The sequence below is a fragment of the Colias philodice genome, chromosome 26 (assembly GCF_061535455.1).
Source record: "Colias philodice isolate Cphi_HAF_F1 chromosome 26, ilColPhil1 Martin Lab GWU primary, whole genome shotgun sequence".
NCBI lineage: Eukaryota > Metazoa > Arthropoda > Insecta > Lepidoptera > Pieridae > Colias > Colias philodice.
The window spans coordinates 2926411-2948428 of NC_143111.1; the positions used below are offsets into that span (position 1 = coordinate 2926411).

General features: G+C 34.1%; 2 protein-coding genes across 2 annotated transcripts; one reads left to right on the forward strand and one right to left on the reverse strand.

Moving 5' to 3' along the window:
• Positions 1–1380: 1380 nt before the first annotated feature.
• HDAC11 (Histone deacetylase 11) lies at positions 1381–13808 on the forward strand. The gene is made up of 8 exons (XM_089711329.1): positions 1381–1514; positions 1605–1728; positions 1881–1991; positions 2085–2176; positions 2762–2966; positions 11145–11311; positions 11579–11687; positions 12033–13808. Exons 1-8 carry the CDS (start codon positions 1507–1509, stop codon positions 12213–12215), a joined length of 999 nt encoding a protein of 332 aa, XP_089567455.1. The 5' UTR covers positions 1381–1506; the 3' UTR covers positions 12216–13808.
• Positions 13809–16193: 2385 nt separating this feature from the next.
• On the reverse strand, positions 16194–20807 carry LOC149476815 (RIB43A-like with coiled-coils protein 2). Its single transcript, XM_089711530.1, has 9 exons — positions 20599–20807; positions 19612–19752; positions 18503–18663; positions 18055–18190; positions 17590–17694; positions 17160–17299; positions 16806–16893; positions 16580–16686; positions 16194–16426 (listed from the first exon to the last, which is right to left on the reverse strand). The coding sequence occupies exons 1-9, from the start codon at positions 20719–20721 to the stop codon at positions 16285–16287; spliced, it is 1143 nt and encodes a 380-aa protein (XP_089567656.1). The 5' UTR covers positions 20722–20807; the 3' UTR covers positions 16194–16284.
• Positions 20808–22018: the final 1211 nt, after the last annotated feature.

The following is a 22018-nucleotide window of genomic DNA, read 5'->3' on the forward strand; positions in this document are numbered from 1 at the left end:
AACAAATAATAACCAAAAAATTTATTTATGAATTCACATTTCCCGGGTTTGTTTGTCAAGTTCGTTGCTTAGCAACGTTGTTTAAAATTATTTGAGTTGGGTTTTTTAAACATTTTTTTATATACTTTTTGGCTGCGAAATTTTTCTCCCTTATATAAAATACGCTTACGCGGTAAAATCATTGATATATATTTATTTGACACATTAAATGGTCCACGTAAAAGAACATAAATTTATCGATATTCTGTATATGTCCCTGTATTTACTATTCAAACCACTATTTTAACGAGTTGTTGAAGTTATGTTTGTTTTTCGTTTTGAAATTGTTTCGTGTTATATCTGTCACGGCTAAAGGTAGGTGAGAACATAAACTTAAGATTAGCCGGCTAAACTTAGGTTTATTTTCGACGAGGTGTTAATGTTAGTTTGTTCTATCTTTAGCCGGCTAAACTTAAGTGTAACCGCAGGCCCGTGGCTAAAAATGTCGGGGTGGGTAGATTTGGTTAGCGCCGGGCCGGTGGAGGGCTTGAGGGGCCCGCACAGTGCCAGAAAACACTCGCCCTGTTCCTTACATGTATTATAGTAACCAAATCTACCCACCCCGACTCAGGGCAGAAAGCTGGTGGCTAGGTTAGGTTAGGTTAGAACTCTTAAGGCTTATACATGCGCTAATAACCTTGACCATACTTTGCGGATCTCAAACCTCTCCCGCTGCACCTTCTTTTTTCCTCGCATTTTGTATTTAAAAAGATACCAATCAGTGAAACAAAAAATCCTCGTCAGGGATTGTTGTGTAACTGATAATTTATTAAACATAAAATTTTCAGAGCTCTAAGTCAGCAGGTTACGAAGTTTATAGAGTATTAGCGGAAAAATCGATCACTCGAAGAATCGAAGACCATCCTATTTTATATATTTTTTTCGGTATTGTGCTTTATGTTGTACCAGACTTTATAGAGGTTGAACATAGTCGAAATTGCCGGGTAACGCCTTAAGACCCGCACGAGCCGAGCGAGCGCAGCGAGCGTGCTGCGGCAGCAGCCGGCGAAGTGCCAGAAAACACTCGCCCTGTTCCTTACATGTATTATAGTAACCAAATCTACCCACCCCGACATTTTTAGCCACGGGCCTGCGGTTACACTTAAGTTTAGCCGGCTAAAGATAGAACAAACTAACATTAACACCTCGTCGAAAATAAACCTAAGTTTAGCCGGCTAATCTTAAGTTTATGTTCTCACCTACCTTTAGCCGTAACATATCTACTGTAATCTACTAAATATAGTCATTTTGTAGAAGGCAACATTTTATATAATTAATAAGAAATTATACCAAAACATGTCAAATGTTTTTGACACAATTGACATTGAAGTTTAGTGCTTAATGGAACAAGAAAGAAGATTACAGCAAAATCTTTACAAAATGCGGAATTTATTACTAAGAAATCAATTCTGATTTCCAGCAAACCTTTAAAATTATACTATAAACCTATCAGGATACAAATCGACAATGGCTAGGTAAGAAGAAATCACATAATACTTGCGTTCTTTGCTCAATATAAATTATTTTGCCTTCGTACTCAAGGCATTGAACTTAATATTTTTTAGATTATATATCGATATTCGAGAAGATCAGTGGCCATTGGTATATGATGACAAATATAATGTATCGTTTTGTGGTTTCGAAAAATTTCACGTATTTGATGCAAAGAAATGGCGCAATATTGTACAGGTAAATATTATAATAGTGCTACGTTTTGATTTTATTATTATAGTGTGTTTTCAATGATCTATTTTATGAAGTAAGTGATACAGTATTGTGTCTTGCAGATCTATTTAATATGTTTAAATGTTAATTTAACTTTTAAAGTTTTCTTCTTCTAGTTTCTAAAAGAAGCCAATTTCATAACAGCAGAATGTCTTGTAAAACCTATGGAAGCCAAGGATCGTGATTTGTTAGTTGTTCACACTAAGAAATACCTAAAATCACTTAAGGTAAAGAAATTGACTATCTTATTGAACATATATTTTTCTATATAAATTATAAATTATTATATATTAAATCAAGGTATATAATATGTTTTCCAGTGGAGTGCCAAAGTAGCAATAATAGCTGAGGTGCCAATAGTTGCGTGTGTGCCAAATATACTTGTCCAACATGCTTATTTAAAACCTATGAGGTAAGCTGTTTATTTCCTTTCTTTGTCATAATGATGTTTGCATAGTACAAAAATCTATACTATATTAATATTATAAAGCTGAAGAGTTTGTTTGTGCTAATCTCGGGAACTAATAGTCCGATTTGAAAAATTCGGTGTTAGATAGCTCATTTATCGAGGAAGGCTATAGGCTATATATCATCACGCTACGACCAACAGAAGCGGAGCCACGGGGCTGAAACCGTGCGGAGCAGCTAGTAAAGAATAATGTTGTTTAGCCCATTGAGCCCCGAACGGCCAGATCCGACCGCGACACAATAGATTTTCTATTGTGTCTGTGATTCCGGGGCCTGATGGATTAAAAAAAGCATAATATACTATGAATTTTTTTCATCTTGATATATTGTATTCTCAATTACTTTATAACATGATGTTTCCTATAAGATTCTCAATGTAAATATCTTAGTATTATAGTATATTGTACTAAACTTGATTTATTTACATTCCTAGGAACATATAAAATTTTATGTAAAATAAAAAGTTTCAAGTGTGATATAATAATCTATGCCTATGTTTCTAATCATCATAGTAAAAAATGAATTACAGATTACAAACGGGAGGTTCAGTATTAGCTGGCAAGCTTGCTCTGGAGCGAGGGTGGGCTATAAACATAGGAGGTGGTTTCCACCACTGCAGTGGGGATAAGGGTGGTGGTTTCTGTCCATATGCTGATATTACTCTGTTGATCAAGTATCTGGTCATGTACCGGAGTGTCCAGAATGCTATGATCGTGGATTTAGATGCCCACCAGGTATATTATACAACTAGCTTCCGCCCACGACTTTGTACGTCCATCCCCATTTTTCCCCGTTCCCGCAAGAATTTCGGGAAATCCTTTCTTAGCGGATGCCTACGTCCTAACATCTACCTGCATGCCAAATTTCAGCCCGATACGTCCAGTGGTTTGGGCTGTGCGTTGATAGATCACTATATCAGTCACCTTTGAGTTTTATATATATGTATATAGATATTTCTAAATTTATATGTGTTGATGATGATATGATATTATGATGTTCTGCTGTTTGACCGTTTCTCAAATTATACAGTGGTGGTCACATAATTAAAGACACCCCCGAATTGACCATACAAGATTTACATTAGGAAGTACAATTATCTGAAAAAGGTATTTAATCTTGTATTATTTTTATTAAACCATACAAGACAATATGTTCTTTAGAATAAGGGACAAAAAATAGTTATATTCCTTGTTAGTTTCGACACTTGTTCTCTGTGAGAATGTAACACAAACTTTGTTTACGTACGTTTAGCTGGCCACTTAATTAAAGACAACAAGAAATGAGTTATAATTTTTTATAAATAAAAAGAAACAGCATTGTGCTTTTCTTTGTTTTGCCGCGTTATTTCATAAATCGTTAACACTCCATAATTTTTTTGAGTAATTTTAACTTTTAAAATTAAAATTCATATGTTTAATTGTTTTAATATCAATTATTATGGTTAAAAACAAGAGTTGCGACTCGTCCACAAGAAAAATTATTTTTAACTTCCATGATAATTAAAATGTTCCAAGGATATGGTTATGAATGCTATAAAACATGTCAAGATGTTCCACACGACCGAAAAAGTACTCAGAAAATCAAAACCAAGTGAAACTACTCGGCCGAAAGATTCAAAAATGGTGTTGGCTAAAAAAGATCCATTTAAAGGGTCGAAACTGATACAGTTCAGAGTTGTATGGTGCAGCAGGCTTGAAGAGGGTGTCTGCAAGGACAATTATTAGACGGAGACTTGTGTGAGGAAAACTTGCACTGAAGAATGTCTCGGAAAGTACCACTTTTGAAGAAACAAAATGTGAAGGCAAGATTTGACTTTGCTACAAAATACGAACACTGGACTGAACGAGAATGGAAACATGTGCTGTTTTTTCATGAAACTAAGATTAATATGATTAATTCTATCAGAAAACAATATGTAAGACGCCATCTCAATAAGGAAATGGATCAAAGATAAACTAATAAGTAGTCATACATGGGGGTGGAAATATCAATTTATGGCGCTGTTTTTCTGGACTTGGTGTTGGATCTGTCAAAAAGACAGAAGCCAACATAGATAAATTCCAGTATAAGTATATTTTAGAGCAATCCATGCTGCCCTATGCGGAGGAAAATTTACCTTTTGTTTGGACTTTTCAACACGATAATGATCCTAAGCACACAGCAAAAGTAGTGAAGTGCTTGTTAAGGAACCAATTTGTAACTGTTTAGTATTGGCCCCCCTACAGCCCGGGTTTAAATCCGATCGAAAACTTATGGAATCAAGAAAGAAAGAAGTCGCGGCAAAGCGGTCATCAAACGTCGACTAACTTTGGAAAGCATTTTCGAAGAATGGAACCAAATTAGTGATGCAACTTGTACAAAATTAGTTGCTTCAATGCCCAAGAGATGTAAACCGTCATTACTGCCAAAGGACATGCAACCAAATATTGAAGAGTGTAAAAATGTTTTGTAAATACGTCAGGCATTTTGTGTTGGAAAAATAATCTCATTAAAATAACGTTTTTTATTATTTCTCATAAGCGAGTCTAATGTCTTTAATTATATGGCCAGACCTTTGCTAGGTTAAAACTGCTAGTAGTAAGGATGAACCGATTAAAATCTAACAAACCGATAAGTTCTGTAGATAAAATTTAGTTTAGCATTAGACAACACATACCTGAATATTAGCTGTGTTTTACCTGAAAATAAAACACATATTAAATACTTACCTATATTTGAAGCTTACTTCATTGAGAAGGCACCTAGCTTTTTCCGCCTATTCTTCCCTCTCTTTCCGTTGTATGTATGCTATCTCTCTCGCACATCTCTCCACCAGGTGGCGGGGCGCACGATAATGTCGGGCGCTGGATGTTTTTCATTGAGTCGAAATCCACAACAGGTGGACGTTAAGTGTAAGCTTCAAATATAGGTAAGTATTTAATATGTGTTTTATTTTCAGGTAAAACACAGCTATTAAACACTTGACCGTAATTTGAAGCTTACTTCATTGAGACCTGCTTGTTACCCACCTGGTGTACAATATATGGACGCCAATGTGAATTTGAATACATAAGTAATTACTTATTTCTTTATTTGAAAGAGTAAGGTGTGCAGATAGTATACCTACCAATAAATCACACAAATTTTTATATTATATAATATATTAACAATCCCAGATGAAAAGTTAATCAAATAAGAACCAAAAAGTTAATCATAATGATTAAAAGTATTAGAACTTATGAGATTGGTTCAAGCGTACCTTAGTTAACCTTTTGGGCTTGAAAAGTTAAAGTTACTACAATTTTCACTATCTTTAGCGTAAATCTGCGAAAGCGCCAGTAACGACTTTCAATTACGCATTTAGATGTTACTTACAAAATGAAGCAACAGTTGATCCCGACGAGGCAAAAATACCTCAAACTCAAACCTTTATTTATTCAATTAGAACTCTGTAGAAGCACAATTGAATCATCTTAACATAGAATTACCACCTGTCTCAACTCACACAGTTTTAACCCAACCTGCTACAAGCGGACAAGAAGAGAACTTGGTCCTTACTTTTGGGGTCAGAAATAAATTTAAAAGGTCACCCCTTGAATAAGGCAATAAAATATCAAAACAGGTAAACGGTTTTAATTATAATACAGATTTTTAACATCCAACCAAACCGTGCGGTATCTATTAATGTTTAGAGCCAACGCCACCAATCATAATCTAAACATGGCTAGTACTTTCAGTACAATGCATGAATTATTTATTTAAAACCGATAGGTCATAAACTCTGTACTGGAAACAAATATACTGAACTTAAGAGACTAAAATGATAAGGAGCTTATCTGTGTCCCAAAACTGCAATTACTACAGCCAAGTACGTTACTTTTAATCAATTCGGTTTTAAGATATAAGTATGATTTACATCAGAACTTATATACCGAAAGCCTCGGGACTACATAACGTGACTTATCTTCTTATACTTATATAAAAATGAATCGCAAAATGTGTTGATAAGCGCATAACTCGAGAATGGCTGAACCGATTTCGATAATTCTTTTTATATTCCTTGAAGTACGAGGATGGTTTTTATGTAGAGAAAACGTAAGTACCACGAGCGAAGCCGGGGCGGACCGCTAGTTTATAATAATAGTGTTTGTGCACAACACTAGGCAGTCAACAGCTATATGAACGTCAGATAGGAAAAGAGCCAAATTTATCCAGTCAGTAACAAAGGATTTTAACTATAGTTACTTTATTCTAATTCAACCAACTACTACTAGCTACTCCGTATGTCTTTTGGATAGACGGAGGCAAATAGGATTTTTATTCCAACTATATCATTTGATATTTTGAAAATGTACTCCACATTTTCATACCGTCAGAGTCATTTTGCAGATTATAGTGGTGCAGCACTGAACACTGTCTATTAGGTGGCTGATGCTGCTGACCGGGCCTTCAGTTCCGCTTTCCAGAATACCTTCACCCTTCTAGGTGTTACTACTACTGAAATAGCGGTACTCTATCGCGTCGTTCAGGTCTCTAACTGACTAGGATTTCTCATATTATCGTAACAACCCTCGCTCGTTCTAACGAGGATAAATTATCGCCAAGGAATTCTGCTGCAGGATAATGGCAAGAGAGATTATAAGCTTAACTATGCATTATTATGTTAAGGAATATGGTGGGTTTTGAATACTATCGTCGTCTGAAAGTATCTCCTTTCGATTAACTGCATTAAGGATGCAGATCTGATCCCATCTTTGTTCCGTAGGAATGCTACGACAGTCTAAACGTTACACTGAACAAAGAAAAATTGCCCTGAATATAGTCGGTTGTTCCAACATCCGTAATATGGCTAGCCTAAGGTTAGTTATCCCTTGATTGTAACTGCTACCAATGGAGGCATTGCTCTTGTGTTGTCCACAGTTGTGCGAGTGCAAAAATGAATAACTGAGCTCGTGGGGAGCTATGTCGAATGAATCTGTGTTAAGATTATGACAGTATAGGACAGTTAGCTGTGGATGCGAAGACAGGACATTACTTTATTCATCCGTAAACACGCGAGGCAGCCACGGACAGCGATATAGCAAGAACTAAACTAGCAAAATTTAGTTCGCTTACCAGACTTTGTCATGTTTTAAATGCAGTATATCCTCTGAATAGCATTGCATTTATGACTATTGATAAACTAAATTCACCCGTAAACACGAGAAGCAGGCACGGATAGCGATATAGCAAGAACTAAACCAGCAAAGTTTAGTTCGCTTACCAGACTTATATTTTAAAAGCCGTATAGCCTGTACATTTCATTTATTGCCCCCCCCCCCCCCCTCAAAGCAAAGAAATGAGAAGTCATTTGGCAGAGCTTTCTCGTTAAGGGTAGGGGTTCCAAGTAATATCTAATAATAAGAGGCTTTTGTTTGGAAAGATTGACTTTCCGTTATTTATCCTCTATCCCATGTAACTCAACAGTCAGTATTCTCAGCATTCGTTGAGTACTTAAACGTTTTACGTTAATAGTTGTATATAACTTTATTATACAATATAATAATCCTGGTGGGATGGCAAAAAAAACTTGTCTAACAAACGATTATCCTAATCCCTCAGCGATTTATTGTTTGAGCCCCGAAGAAAAATCTCATGGGTGCAATAATGAGGTCAAATGGGTTGAAAAACGAGTCAAATAAATTGCCTACAAGACCGGGCAACTAAAATAGGCCTATGAGAGGTCAACTATACGTAATCAATCGTCATTTGTTACATTCAATCGCTTTGCGATTAAAAAATCTCTTCCGATGTTTGTATATGAAAATTGGTCGGCTAGTGCCATTTAATTACGATACCAAACATACCGTTGACACAAGGCTTGGTGACAATCCTCGAAACCACCGCCACAAATCATCTGCGAGATGATATTTGATCCGACTCGCCTTCCTTTGTTGTGATTAGGCTTTGCATTGGTAAATACAATTTGTTCAATTCCAATTTCCATAATTGGTAAACCAATGGTGGTTTCCTGATTCCTGAAGCGTAAACTTTTAGGATACGAAGTATCAATTTCATGCGCCCATTATTTGACGTATCTAACCTTTATTGTATTTATTAGGTCATTTACTATACTGCCCACTGTGAAGTAGATTTCAAAACCTTTTTCTACCTACCTTAGAAGAGTGAAGATCCGATACGGTCATATCCAAAACTTCTTTCGTGGGTCCTCGTTGACAAAAGCAAATATCTATGATCATTTTAATGATCAATCCTTTGTATATTTGCACCAATCGCCATTAAAGCCCCGCGAGGGCTGATATATATTTGCACCATTTCCCCGTGGGGACGGTTGTTATCAAAGCCCCGCGAAGGCTGATATATATTTGCACCATGTCTCCGTGAGGTACTGTTGTAATCAAAGCCCCGCGAGGGCTGATATATATTCGCACCATCTTTTCCGTGAGGGACGATTGTAATCAAAGCCCCGCGAGGGCCGATATATATTTGCACCATTTCCCTGCGAGCGACAGCTGCGCGAGGGATGTTTGTAACTAGAAATAAGTAGGGCCTGCCAAAAAATGCTTAAGAGACACCCTGCGAGGGTGAATTTGACCTGGCTAACCCCTGCGAGGAGTAGTGGCCACATTTATGTATTCTGCTTCGAGCAAGAATACACCTTAGTGCTAATATAAAAATAGCAGTAAATAATCATTTAAATAATATAGCAATTAACAAGGTCCTTTAACTTATTTTCCAATGTTAGCGACATTTAATAAATTCATAATTCAAATCAATTCACTAAATTTTAAAATGAACTTCGATTCATATTTATTTTTGTTCATGCAATCGATGTAACATTTAGTTGCTTTATATCCGTTAACATTCCTTACGAACGCAACCATACCGTCGTAGGACGTTATATTTAATTGCACAAAATAATCTCCACTCACCCGCAATTTTTTACTTTTTGTCAAGGTGTACAAGTTTATAATATTATTCTAAAACGTTAGAAGTGAATTGTAAATCCTTTGAAATAAGTGTATCTAAATCTAATTTATATTAAGATATCTCGATAATTGTTATACGATAACCCTTTCAGCACAAGTTCAGTAAACCAAAGAATTTAATTGTAAAATTTTTGGTACTTACTCGTTTTAACAAAAAAGTTGCATCATTTGAACATAGGAAACGTAATTTTCAATCAAATTAGCCGTGTGTAATATGTCTATTTTCACATAAAAACGGATCAGAATAATACTCATAAAAGGACACGTATAGACTACGGATAGTTTTGAATGTGTGGAACATTCATGGTACGTATCTACTATACATGAGCGAATTCCATCATTATTCAGTTGAGCGGTAACTCCCGTACGATTTATAAAATAATATCACAACGTGTTCTGACATGTCGTGACTTCTTGGAGCTGACTCATCTCGTTCGATAATTTTTAGTAATAAACTATGATAGGAATTCCGAACCGTTCCTAGCGATAACGACAATGTAATAAAGTCGTAGCAATGGATTGTATGCCTGTAAAGCTTTGAGTTGGCTCATATCCATACTAAGTATTAATTGTAATTTTTCCACGAAAAATTCACTTGTACCCTTGTAATAAAAACACATTATTAAAAATGAAATAAAATATTAAAAATATCTATATACAAGAGAGGGTATTTGATATATCTAGTAATATCAAATAATCACAAAAGTAATATTAACGATTCGAGTAAAGCCGAACGGTAACACCGTTAAAATAGCTTTACTCACAGTATTAAAAATTCAAATATTAATTAGTACATATTGCATAATGAAATATTTCAAAAGAAAAGTTACTATTTCAAGTAAAATGTAACGGTTGTATCGTTAATTTTAAATATCTTTATTCATGCTATTAAGTATTTAAGCATATTGAAAAATAAACTATTGCTGAAGGATTCATTAAAAACCTCAGCATTTTAAATAAAGTCCAACGATTATACCGTTGACTTTGAAGATTTTTACTCATTTTTAAGTAAAATATTATTAGAATAGATGTAAAAATAACTCACTGTACCGATCCGACGGGATACACTTTTTAACACTTTTAGCACTTGCTTTAAGCAATACTTAATAGCACCAAGGTTGTAGTCTTGTAGACAACCTTCTCGCGGCGGAAGCTAGACGCCAATGAAAAACATCCAGCGCCCGACATTATCGTGCGCCCCGCCACCTGGTGGAGAGATGTGCGAGAGAGATAGCATACATACAACGGAAAGAGAGGGAAGAATAGGCGGAAAAAGCTAGGTGCCTTCTCAATGAAGTAAGCTTCAAATTACGGTCAAGTGTTTAATTTAAAATTATTTAACAAGTTCCAATGGTAGTGTAAAATAAAATGTTGAGAGAAGTGTTTTGGGTAGTATAAAATGCTCTTAGTGTCTTTAATTATGTGACCACCACTGTATGTGTAGAGCATTCACTCGAAAATATGATGAAAAAAATGTTAAACCTACTTAATTGTACAAATTATGTTTTTTTTTTAATCCTACTTTGCTTACACAGTTACAATTTAGAATGTACTTTAATGAATATGAATATGAGTAACTTAATCCTACAAATATTATAAATGCGAAAGTTTGTGAGGATGTGTGTGTGTTTGTTACTCTTTCACGCAAATACTACTGAACCGATTAAAATGAAATTTAGCACCCATATAGAGGGTAACTTGGATTAACACATAGTATAGGTTTCATTCCGGAAATCCCACGGGAACGGGAACGGGGCGGGTGAAGCCGCGGGCGGAATGCTAGTTATAAATAATTTAAAAATATTTCCCCTCTTTTGAGTACAATTGTACATGATCGTAACAAAGAGCATAAGTAGCAATAACATTGAATTTTTGTAAGTTTTAAGTTTATAATCAAGACAAATAATTTTAAATGTTCCATAAAAATATAATCACTATTTCCAGGGTAACGGTTACCAACGCGATTTTCTCGGAGTACCAGAAGTATACATAATGGACATGTACAATCGTCACATCTATCCCAAAGACGAGGAAGCGAAACGGGCCATACGCCGTAAGATTGAATTGGGCAATAAAGTGGAAGATTTGGAGTATATGCTGAAATTGAGGAAGTATGTATACTGTATAGTGCTTTTTTTCTATGACAGTTTCTATTATATTTTCTTTGTTCAGTGATCTATATAGGCATTAAAATAACTAAGTATGTACAATATTACTACTTTTTTGTTGTCTAAAAGATGGTTAGTTGTATAAATAAATGTTCAATTTTATATTTAAAGCAAATTTGTCTAACTTTATTTTACTTTATTTTATATAAGCTACTTGTATAAAAGATGTCATGATGTATGTATGACAATAATATAAGGTTTCTGTTACAGGAATTTAAAAGCGGCATTAAGTGAATTCAAGCCAGACATTTTAGTGTACAACGCGGGTACAGATGTACTCGATTCCGATCCACTCGGGCACATGAGGATTAGTGATATTGTGAGTGCTATTTTACGACATTATATCATGTTTCTTACGACGCTAGATTTCTTTTTCGATTGACGATATAAAAAAGCAGGTTCTCAAGTGTATTTTTTTCAGAACTATATAGACTGGGTGAACTGATATGAACTGAATATTTCAAGATAGTAATGTTTATTTAAAAAGAAACCCTTTCTAATTGATAACCTAGAAGAGATTATAATGTATTAAATGTGTGGCTTAATCATAAATGATAGCTCTATTAATTTTGTCAATTTTATTTATTAGAAGCTGGCAAACGAACTTGCAGGCCATAAAAATAAATGAGGACACCAAACTAAACAGACCAATGTTTAATTCTAGGGTATAATAAAACGAGACGAATTCGTTTTCGAGATATGCAAAGCTCAACACATTCCTGTGGTGATGTTAACAAGTGGAGGGTACTTAAGAAGAACTGCAAGAATCATAGCGGACTCCATCATGAATCTAAAAGCCAAAGGCCTAATCGGAAATGAGCCTAAGAAATCTAAAGATTTGTCTTGAAGCATAATAGCATGAGAAGTCGTCAAAACTTATTAAATCGAGCATTAATTACTAAATTTAATAATTAAAAATCGCGTTGTAAAATAATTTTTCTATTAAAAATTATATATTTAGCGCGAGTTAATCAGATTCTAAATGAGTTTGCACTTAGAAAATATGCACCGTTCCTATTTGGACTGCCGTAGATTCCTATTAAATTAAATTTAGGCTAATATTGTCATATGGCGATTTAGGCTCGCTATACACTACGGAAATAGATATGATTTGTAGGTAATTTAGAACTTGGTGTGTATCGAGCCTAAGAGCCATTTTACAAGTGCTAAATAAAACATACCAGGATAGGCTAAGGTCGCATTACAGCCGCGGATTTAACCGCATCGTCTTGCGAAAAATAGGAGCGAACGAACATAGTTAAACATAGTTTTTTCCCGCGATTGATTTTATAACCGTGACTGATTACAGAATGGCTAGCGGAGAAAACCGCGTATCCGCACCAAAATTCATAGTTCATAGAACACAGATAATATATTGATGGCACATTAGCTTTTTAACAATAGTGTGTGCGTCTTGGGCGGTTTTGCATATAAGTGGTTTTTATTTTAATCGTAATGCAGCCTTAGCCTAAAACAGAGAAACATAGTTTTTTCTATAATTCCATAGATTTAGTCATTTTAAGGCCTACGGATTGTAATTTGTATGCTTTTATTTAGCTGGATGATTGTAAATTTGACAGCTGTTAGAATTTATCTATTTAAATATGCGGACAAAAGTAAATAAGTAAATATTTTATTATATATCGAAAATTAGTAGTAATGAATCAAATATTTTCAAGATTCTCGGTAGTATATAAAAATTGAATTCAACTTAGTATGGTGCGAATCGATTGTATTGGATCTCTTAAAATTAACATTGATTGCTGATTCAATTAATCAATTTTCCAATAAGAATTTATAAATCTAATTCAACGCTATTTTTATAATAAAGCATTTTTTTTCATTAGAATTAAATCGGAACGTAGCCGTGCAATAACAAACATTTTAGTACAAAGAAATTTAGTTATAAAATATATTTATCAGTATTATACCGATGTGCATTATACATAATATACCATATACAAATCGCGTCATATAAAAAGAACGCCGACTATCAAGCTCATAGGCGATTTATCGGTCTATTTGGAGGTATGAGGTGGTATAAGAATAACAAATATGTAGGTACGAAACCACGAGTCCCGAGCCTAGTTCAAAAATAAGATAATAGGAATATGTATTTCTTTCGCGTGAAACTGTATCCATCCGCAAACAAACCCACACTACTTTCTTGATTCTTCCAGTGTTCTTTTTACGTGACGCGTAGGTACTATAAAAATCTATACTCCAAATATTTTGTGCTTTAGCAACACTGTAATAGTAGAATTTAATACAAACCAAAATGTTTTAAAAACGTGTATGTGATACAAAATGATCTCATTTGTTGTGCCAAATAATAGCAAATCAGATTTGCGTTAAAATCGAGCGTCTAGTTTAACTATTTGTCATTAATAGATCGACTATTTATTAAAACTATTTACCGGAAATAAATATTTTTATTCTACCATAAATGTTTTATTTAACCCTAGAAAGATAATCATATTGAGTAGTACGGAAAAGATAGTCATGCGTCAAATTTACGCATGTTTTTTAGTTAGCTCTGAGTCGCGGTACTATATTGTTTTTTTTCTATAAATTGTAAGTTATTATATATTTACAGTTATATTAGAATAATTAATATTACAAATAATTTATTTTTAATTATTTTTATACATATAAAAAAACGAAAACATTAAACGTCTGCTTTAAATCTACAATTCTTGTAACACGTATTATTTTTAATAAAAACTTATTATCAGACCACAATTATCAGACTTTTTTTATGTTATATATATGTTGTACATATAGTTATATAAAAAAATAGTGAGAAACAAGTTTAGCACATATCAACGTATGCTCACGACATATAACTATGTTAAAGTTTTTGCAGGAGGCATTTGCCTTTCGTCATATTTCAGAAGGACAAAAAGTATAGTAAATACGTTTTTTTAACTGAAGGCCTCCTCAGTACTTTCTTACGATGTACCAGATACTTCATTTGGCAACAAATTGGAGATATTATCATGAAATATCTTATCAAAGCTGGTGATTCTAAACACCCACGCATAAGCAAAAAAAAGACAGTTCCATGCTTCTATATTTCATGTTTTTTTCACTCAAATGATTTTGTGCTTTGTTGTTAACATTGTGGCTATAAATTTAATATGCAATATGCAGGCAATTTTATTGATTCCATAAAATAAAGCCATTGGCCATCTCATTGTCTTCCTACTATTGAACATCAGGGAACACATTCGGTCTAATGCATCTACTCCGCCTTTTGCTTGAATGTAATATATCATCTTTGCTTTGTACCTCATCGCGAAAAGCTTCTTCTGTGTCACTTTGCTCGTCATCTTCAATTTCCTGGTCCTCCTACTTCACTATCGGTTTCTTCACAGGGACCCTCATCGCTTTGCATAAGAGCGGCTAGTATACAATATTCTTCCAATTTTCTATCCCCAATTGTTTTCTATATTTGCTTCAATATGTATAAAAATAAATTTTTAACATAAGTCACAATATACAGTAAAAATAAGCTAAAAATATTCAAACTACCATAGAAGTCAAAATCTTAAAAGTCACGGTAAAGATAATCATGCGTAATTTTGACTCACGTAGTCGTTATATTTCAAAATCGGTTACTCTAACTTTATTGTTGGGTTGTTGAGGAAGTGATTATGAGGAAGAGGAGGAGGAAGAGGAATTTTCACACACAAATTTAGAGGATGCGGATGAGGAAGAGGATATTTTTTTGACGAAGAGGATGCGGATGAGGAAGCGGAAGAGGAAGCGGATGAGGATGAGGATGATAGGAAATTATAATCAAAATTAAAAAACAAAAACTTTTAAAATTAAAAATTAAAGCATAAGCCATTCTCCTGTCTCTACATATTGATGTTTAAGGTTAGGGGAGGTTAGCTAGCCCGATCGCGAATTTACGAAGCCTGTAAGTAGGTAGGTACTATTCTATTTGAGTCACGAGCCGGACTCAGATGAGCTTTTGTTTATGCATATTACTCGAAAAAACCCACAGAAAAAACCCAATCTATATCAGTGCCAGAAGCGACATTAGGCGATTTCCACAAAAAAAAAAACTAACTGGTACTTAGATATTATTATGTAAGCTTAAACAACTTGTTTGTTTTTTAATTTAAAATCACTTTTGACAAACATTATTTGGTAAAATATGTTTCTTCTGAGTACGAGAGAAAATGTTATATTATTATGTTTAGAGATAAGTGTTAGGCGCATAGGTATATAAATATGGCGGTAAGACTCTACTCTTGTTCGTTAGTAGAGTCCGACTCGTAACTCAAATACATAGTTTAAATAGGCTTTGTAAATTCGCAGCCCGATCGGATCGGCATCCTCATAAATTTCCTCTAAATTTTGAGGAAGCGATAGCGGAAGAGGATTTTTTTATTTTCATTTTTGAGGATGCGGTAACGGTAGAGGAACCCAAAATATTGCGGAACTTCCTCATTATGAGGAAGCGGAAGAGGAATCCTCAACAACCCTACTTTATTGAAACGTATACCATAGGGTAGCTCTCAGTGACTCGTGAAATGTCCTATAAGCACAGTTATGGATTCGCGACATTTAAAAAGATACAGCTATATTTCGAAAACGCAGGAGTCATTTTGATGCAGACTATCTTTCTAGGGTTAAATACCTCATTTTATAGTCAAGAAAAACTGATTATTTCTTGTGTTGGTCGACAGACGAAAAATGTAAAAAAATGATTATTGCCATATACAATTTATTAACACAAAAACAAAGTGAAAATAATGAAGTGAATTAAAATTTATAAATGTAATAACTAATAAGTAAATAATAAGACATTAAAAAACCATAATTTTGAACACATTTGGTAGTGAGTAGTGACATATCAATTATAGTGTTGCCAGACGAATATTTTTACCAAAATTGGTAACATTTTATCTAGTAGTGGTATTAAATTGTGAATAATATTCGTCCGTAGGTGTGTTGTTGTAGACAACTTCTTTGTAATATTTCTCCTTTTCTTTCTGTTGAAGAGCCATTAGCTGATTCTCTTCCATTAACTGACGGGCGATTTCCCTGAGTAATGATTATTGAAATTAATTCGTATAACGAAAAATTATATGCTACAACAAATTAGCCTATTATTTATTGACGAGTCTGGTATACTTTAGCAGTTTATGATGTAGGAGCAATATTGTTGTTTGTTATAGAAAATGCAATTAATTTTACCTCCTCTTTCTCTGGTCTGCGATATCTTGGCGCGCAACTTCACGTTGTATAGACTTAGCCAACGCCTGCCATTCAGCCTCCATTTTTTCTTCCGCCTCACGTTTTGCCTATCAAGTACATTGAAATGAAATAAATTATGAGGAAAATTACTCTTATGGTGTGTGCGAATTCAAGTCTATTTATTACATTATTTATATACAATATAAAAAGTAAATTGGTAAAGTACCTTTGCCGCAGCCATTTGTTCCTTTTGTGCGGCGTAAAACTTCTTCAGTTCCTCTTGATTCATCCCTTTGTACATGAAACCGATAGCTCTAGAACCATAAATTAATTAAAAATCAAATTCAAACGGCTTTTTAATAAAGCGAGTGTTCTAAAATTGAAATAACGAAATATGCTGTTTGTTATCAATGCATTCCGTTTCGCTAATGCCAAATTGATATTATTACGCTGAATTAAATAGGTGTTTTTAAAATAATTGACGTAAATATAATAACGAAATAAGATGCTTGGACTCATCAACTACTGCGAAATAAATTTAAAACATATTTGAAATACAAATAGAATATACAAAATGTACCTGTTCTTGCCAAGCGCGCTCTTAGCCACATCAGGGTTTTCAGTGAGCATGTCTGACGTCAGGTTGTTGTACATTTCTGCTGTATTATCGGCTTCTTCTTGTTCTTTCATTATTCTTTCTAACTGCTTCTTCTCTGCTGCCTGTTTCAAAAATTATTTTACGTAAAAAACGACTTCTATGAATATAGATAGTGTGGCCATCGGTGTTTTCGCTCTTGTAATTTTATTTACGTTTCTGTTCTTTACTAGGTTTATGAAAAAACGCAATAATTTTGAGCGAGTGTTATTGTATTTAGTTTTCAATTAGTATAAAATCTTCTACAATATAAAAGCCTAATTATGATCTAACTACTCAAGAAAACTTTTTGAGAGTAGGTAATACTCAAAGCTTTATCTTAATGTTTAGTTGCCTTTTTAAAAATAAAACATACCAAAGCCTCATTGTATCTGAGATTAGCTTGTCCAAGCCGGTATCGACACTCCCTCTCCATTTTATCCAACTCTCCAGCGCGAGCGTCTCTCGCTTTGATTGCCATCTGTTAATAAATTATTAAAATTTGAAAACAATTACAGTGGTTACGGATTCCAGGATTTTTATCAATTGGAATGTTATTTGAATTTATTTGAGCATTATCTACATCAGCACTGCTCCCATCAGTAAATAAATAGATTGTGTGAAATATCTCTGTACCAAATTTAATCGAAACTCGTAGTTTAGGTATGAAAATGTAGCTCTAGAAGCTTTAGTCGTCCCATAATTCATTAGAAAAACTTAGCCAGCAAGATCACTAATATCTTATTGTCCTTCGTGAAGGTACAGTCCTTTCCAGAATATTTATTCCCAAACAATTCTATTTCTCTTTCTTTTTCCAAGCCTATTCCTACATAATATTCACCATATAAGCCTCCTCCGCCTTCCTCCGCTCCTCCTCAGCGGCCTTCCTCTCTTGTACCTGCTGCTCGAGCCACGCGTTCTTCTGTTCGGCCATTATCTTCTTGCGCTCTTCGTATTCTAAGTCTTCGCCTTCGAACCTTTATATCCATAGATTTATATTTCGTAAGGATATGTGAATATATCATGATAATAATTTTATTCGAACTTTTTAATAAGGGTCAGTTTCGTCAGAAGGTGCCTCTGATCAATGCTGTATTATTTTAATTCAAATTAATCATAATTAATTGCAAATATTGCGAACAGAATGTAAAAAGAGTTTAGACAAGTATTGATTTTAATCTAAGAAACAAGGATCATATTACAAAAGTTAAAAAGTTATATCTACATCCTATAAACAAGGGAATGACAGAATGATGATGGTGAATATAATCTTAACAGCCTAAACTTACTTCTGAGCACTGGACATGCCCACCGGCTCGCCATCCGAAGCTCGTGGAGGCAGCTGCATCTTCAGCACATCAGGGTTGTTCAGATCGAACTCCCGCCTGTCTTCAGCCCTTTGGTACTTTTGGCGAAACTCGTCAATTTCTACGTTGATGCGACGTCGCTCCTGTGATGGAAGGTATCTACTTTCGCATGTTTATTTGGATAATTTAAATGACAAAAATATAAAGGGAATGTGAATAATAAATTGCTTTGTTGAGTTATAAATTAATATATGTAGTGTTAGGTAGGGAACCGTAATTATGTTGGTTAATTATTACAGTGTCGTTAAAAATAAAAGGTTAAAATTACACATAATTTGTCTGTAGTTAAACATTTGAAATAATTAATGACTCGACTTATAATATAGTCCGGGATACATCGCCCATTTTTGCAAGTGATTACTATCAAGCTAATTTTTCGTGAGTAGCTTTATTTTGATGAGATGCCCAATAATTTCATGTACAAAACTCTCGATTGTGGTAGCTACCAGAGGTAACAAGGATAAAATATTTTGATTTGATGGTTCTCAAATATTAATTACTAACTGAGTGTTTTTTTTTGTTCAATCTCAAGATAATTATCTAAATTATTCGAAAAAATATTTGTCCTACAAAATCTATGGTTTGATCAAAGAGTCCCCCTTTCCAATGTGTATCGATAACGAAGTCATCATAAATGATTACTAACCAGCTGATTTTTTTATTTTCACTTATTTAATACTTATATAATTCAACAGACATATTGTCCTACAAATTGCGTAATAAATATTTGAGAACCGTCAAATCAAAAATTTTTATCCTTGTTACCTCTGTAAGCTACCACAATCGAGAGTTTCGTACATGAAATTATTGGGCATCTCATCAAAATAAAGCTACTCACGAAAAATTAGCTTGATAGTAATCACTTGCAAAAATGGGCGATGTATCCCGGACTAATATGTTGCGTAACTGCTACTATTTTCTTATTTTTGTATAAGCTAAATTTTGTACAAGAAACATGTAGTTAAGTATTTAAAATTATATGTAGAACCTTTTTCCATTATACTCTATCATGAAGACTAAAGAATCCAAACCTCATGTTCCCGTGCTTCCAGGACAACGGCTAGATTGCTGTCCTTTATCATCTGCTGAGCGAAAGCGAGATTCTTCCGCTCCTGCTCCTCTCGTTCAGCTCGTTTCTCGACCACCTGGCGCTCCAGGAACGGTAGGTCAACCTGAGGAAAGCCTCATTTCTTATACTTAACTAAACTAATATAGTACTCTATCCATTACTTATCACTATATTACTTGACCATTATTAGGTATATTTGCTGTTCATGGTCATTTAAACGAGTAGATTATTGGTGAAATAGGTACTTATGAGAAATCCTTTAGTTACATCAAAATTTAAGGTCAAGTGTATAAGGTTCATTTATTTTTCAAATAATATATTTATAGTCAGAACAACGCGTTTATAGCATGTGCCTATTTGAGACACCGTGAAGGATATTTCCGTGTCGCCAAAATTTTTGCAATATCATTGTTGAGCAGATAGAAACCAAAAACGTTTAAGGTCATAGATCCTTTTAAAAGATACACTCAAAATTTAGGCAATGAGATCAGAAAGACTTTAAATAAATTTGAAACGGAAAGAGAAGAATAACTTATTCATAATAAATTCGAATGCTGTGAGAAGTTCGTGAATATCAATCCAAGGAATCGCATTGCGTGCTCGATATTGGCAATCAGATTTTAATAACATTTTGTTATTTTATAGTGAATAATCAAAGTAGGGTATTTTGGTTTTTTTTTCTCTATGAACAATATTATAGTGAAACTTTTATTACATCGTCTCAAACTTTTTGGTCTGTGTAGCGCATGTCGCGTGTATCGCTGGCCGCTGCTGAGTAGGTAGGTATACCTACTCGGCAGCCGACCGTCACGCGACATGCGCTACACAAAGCAGTGTTCGGAACCGTTCGAATAGTTTCACTTACCGTGGTTTCATAAAACCACACAACATTTTTTATTTATTCATTGTTATGTTTGCCTTTGATTAAAGTAAATAAATGAAAGCTTACACCAATTTTTCGATTCCGTGCATTGAAGATCCTAGATCTTCTTTCCAATTCGCATTGCCTTTTCCTTTCCCTATTCTGTGCTTCCTTTCTATCTTGCTCGTTGGATATTTGTAGTTTCATCATTGTAATAGTCTAAATTTAATAACCTCTAGTGGTCATGCAAAAAATTCGAAGTAAATATAATAAAATGTGCAAAACGATCTAACAAGTCTGGTTGTTATGGTAACCTTGCACCAATATGCAACTATTAAAAATAGTATTCATCACTCATTATGGTTTGGGAAGTCCAAAATTGACTAATGGGAAAATACAGTCTTTTTGTTAAATCTAAATGTTTTAGAATTTATAAATCGTAGTAAGTACATAGTTACATATACCAATTTCTTTGCGTATTTTGGTATTAAACTATTATTTTAAAATAACTAATGTGTAATTGGGTCAGGCTTCAGATTTCGATTATATTTTAGTCTCAGATTTTAGTATGTTACACCTGTAGGCATGGACGTATAAAAAAGACGGACGGTATATCGCTTAAACATTGAGTGAAGCCTAGTAATGGCGGCGAAACATCCATGTGTGTGTGCTATGTTGCCATGGCAACAGCTGTCCTGATGACAATGGCGGCTGTATTTTTTTCTATAAATTTTACCGTAATTATTTTGTCATTAAAACATAAAAGAAATAACTTGCTTCCCTGTGGAATGTAATCCCTTGTGTTTTGTTATTTAAAATTGTACTGTTGCGACACCATTTAACCGCGCAAGACGGCATTTTAAATATTTTTTGTGAAACAGTGACGCAGTTAATAAGTCGGTAGTTCACGACGTAATGGCGGCCGACTAGCTTACTATGGTGAGAGTGTGTGCGTGTTTATTGTCTTTACACGATCGCTAGCTTACTATGGTGGCTTCACGTTGTTTGTTCGTAATACGGCGTCTGTCTTTTTTTATACGTCTATGCCTGTAGGTATATATATCGAAATATTTTTGCATTTAGAAGCTTATTTTAAAAAATACAGGTCTTTGAAGATGTCAGTAAGCGCGAGGCATGCGAGACTTCGAATGTAATAATTATCAGTTCAAGAAAAGGAATTTTTAAATAAATTGATGACTGAAAAATAAACCACAATAATATATAACCATTTTAACCTCATATATTTTGTAATTTCGAAAAATAAAAAAAAATAGTTTTCTTTGTCATTTTTTACAAACTTTGCATATTTTTACATTTTTTTAAGATCATTAAATAAATGGCTTATGCAAAATGCGATGACCACTCTAAAACTTCATGCAAAGTTCTAGAGTGGTCATCGTAGTAGTTTAGAAGCTACATGTATTATAATGGCGAAGCGCGGGAATATCGAAAAAAAATTCGTATAAATTACTATGTTAAACTAACTTCAAAACTACAATACTTAGAA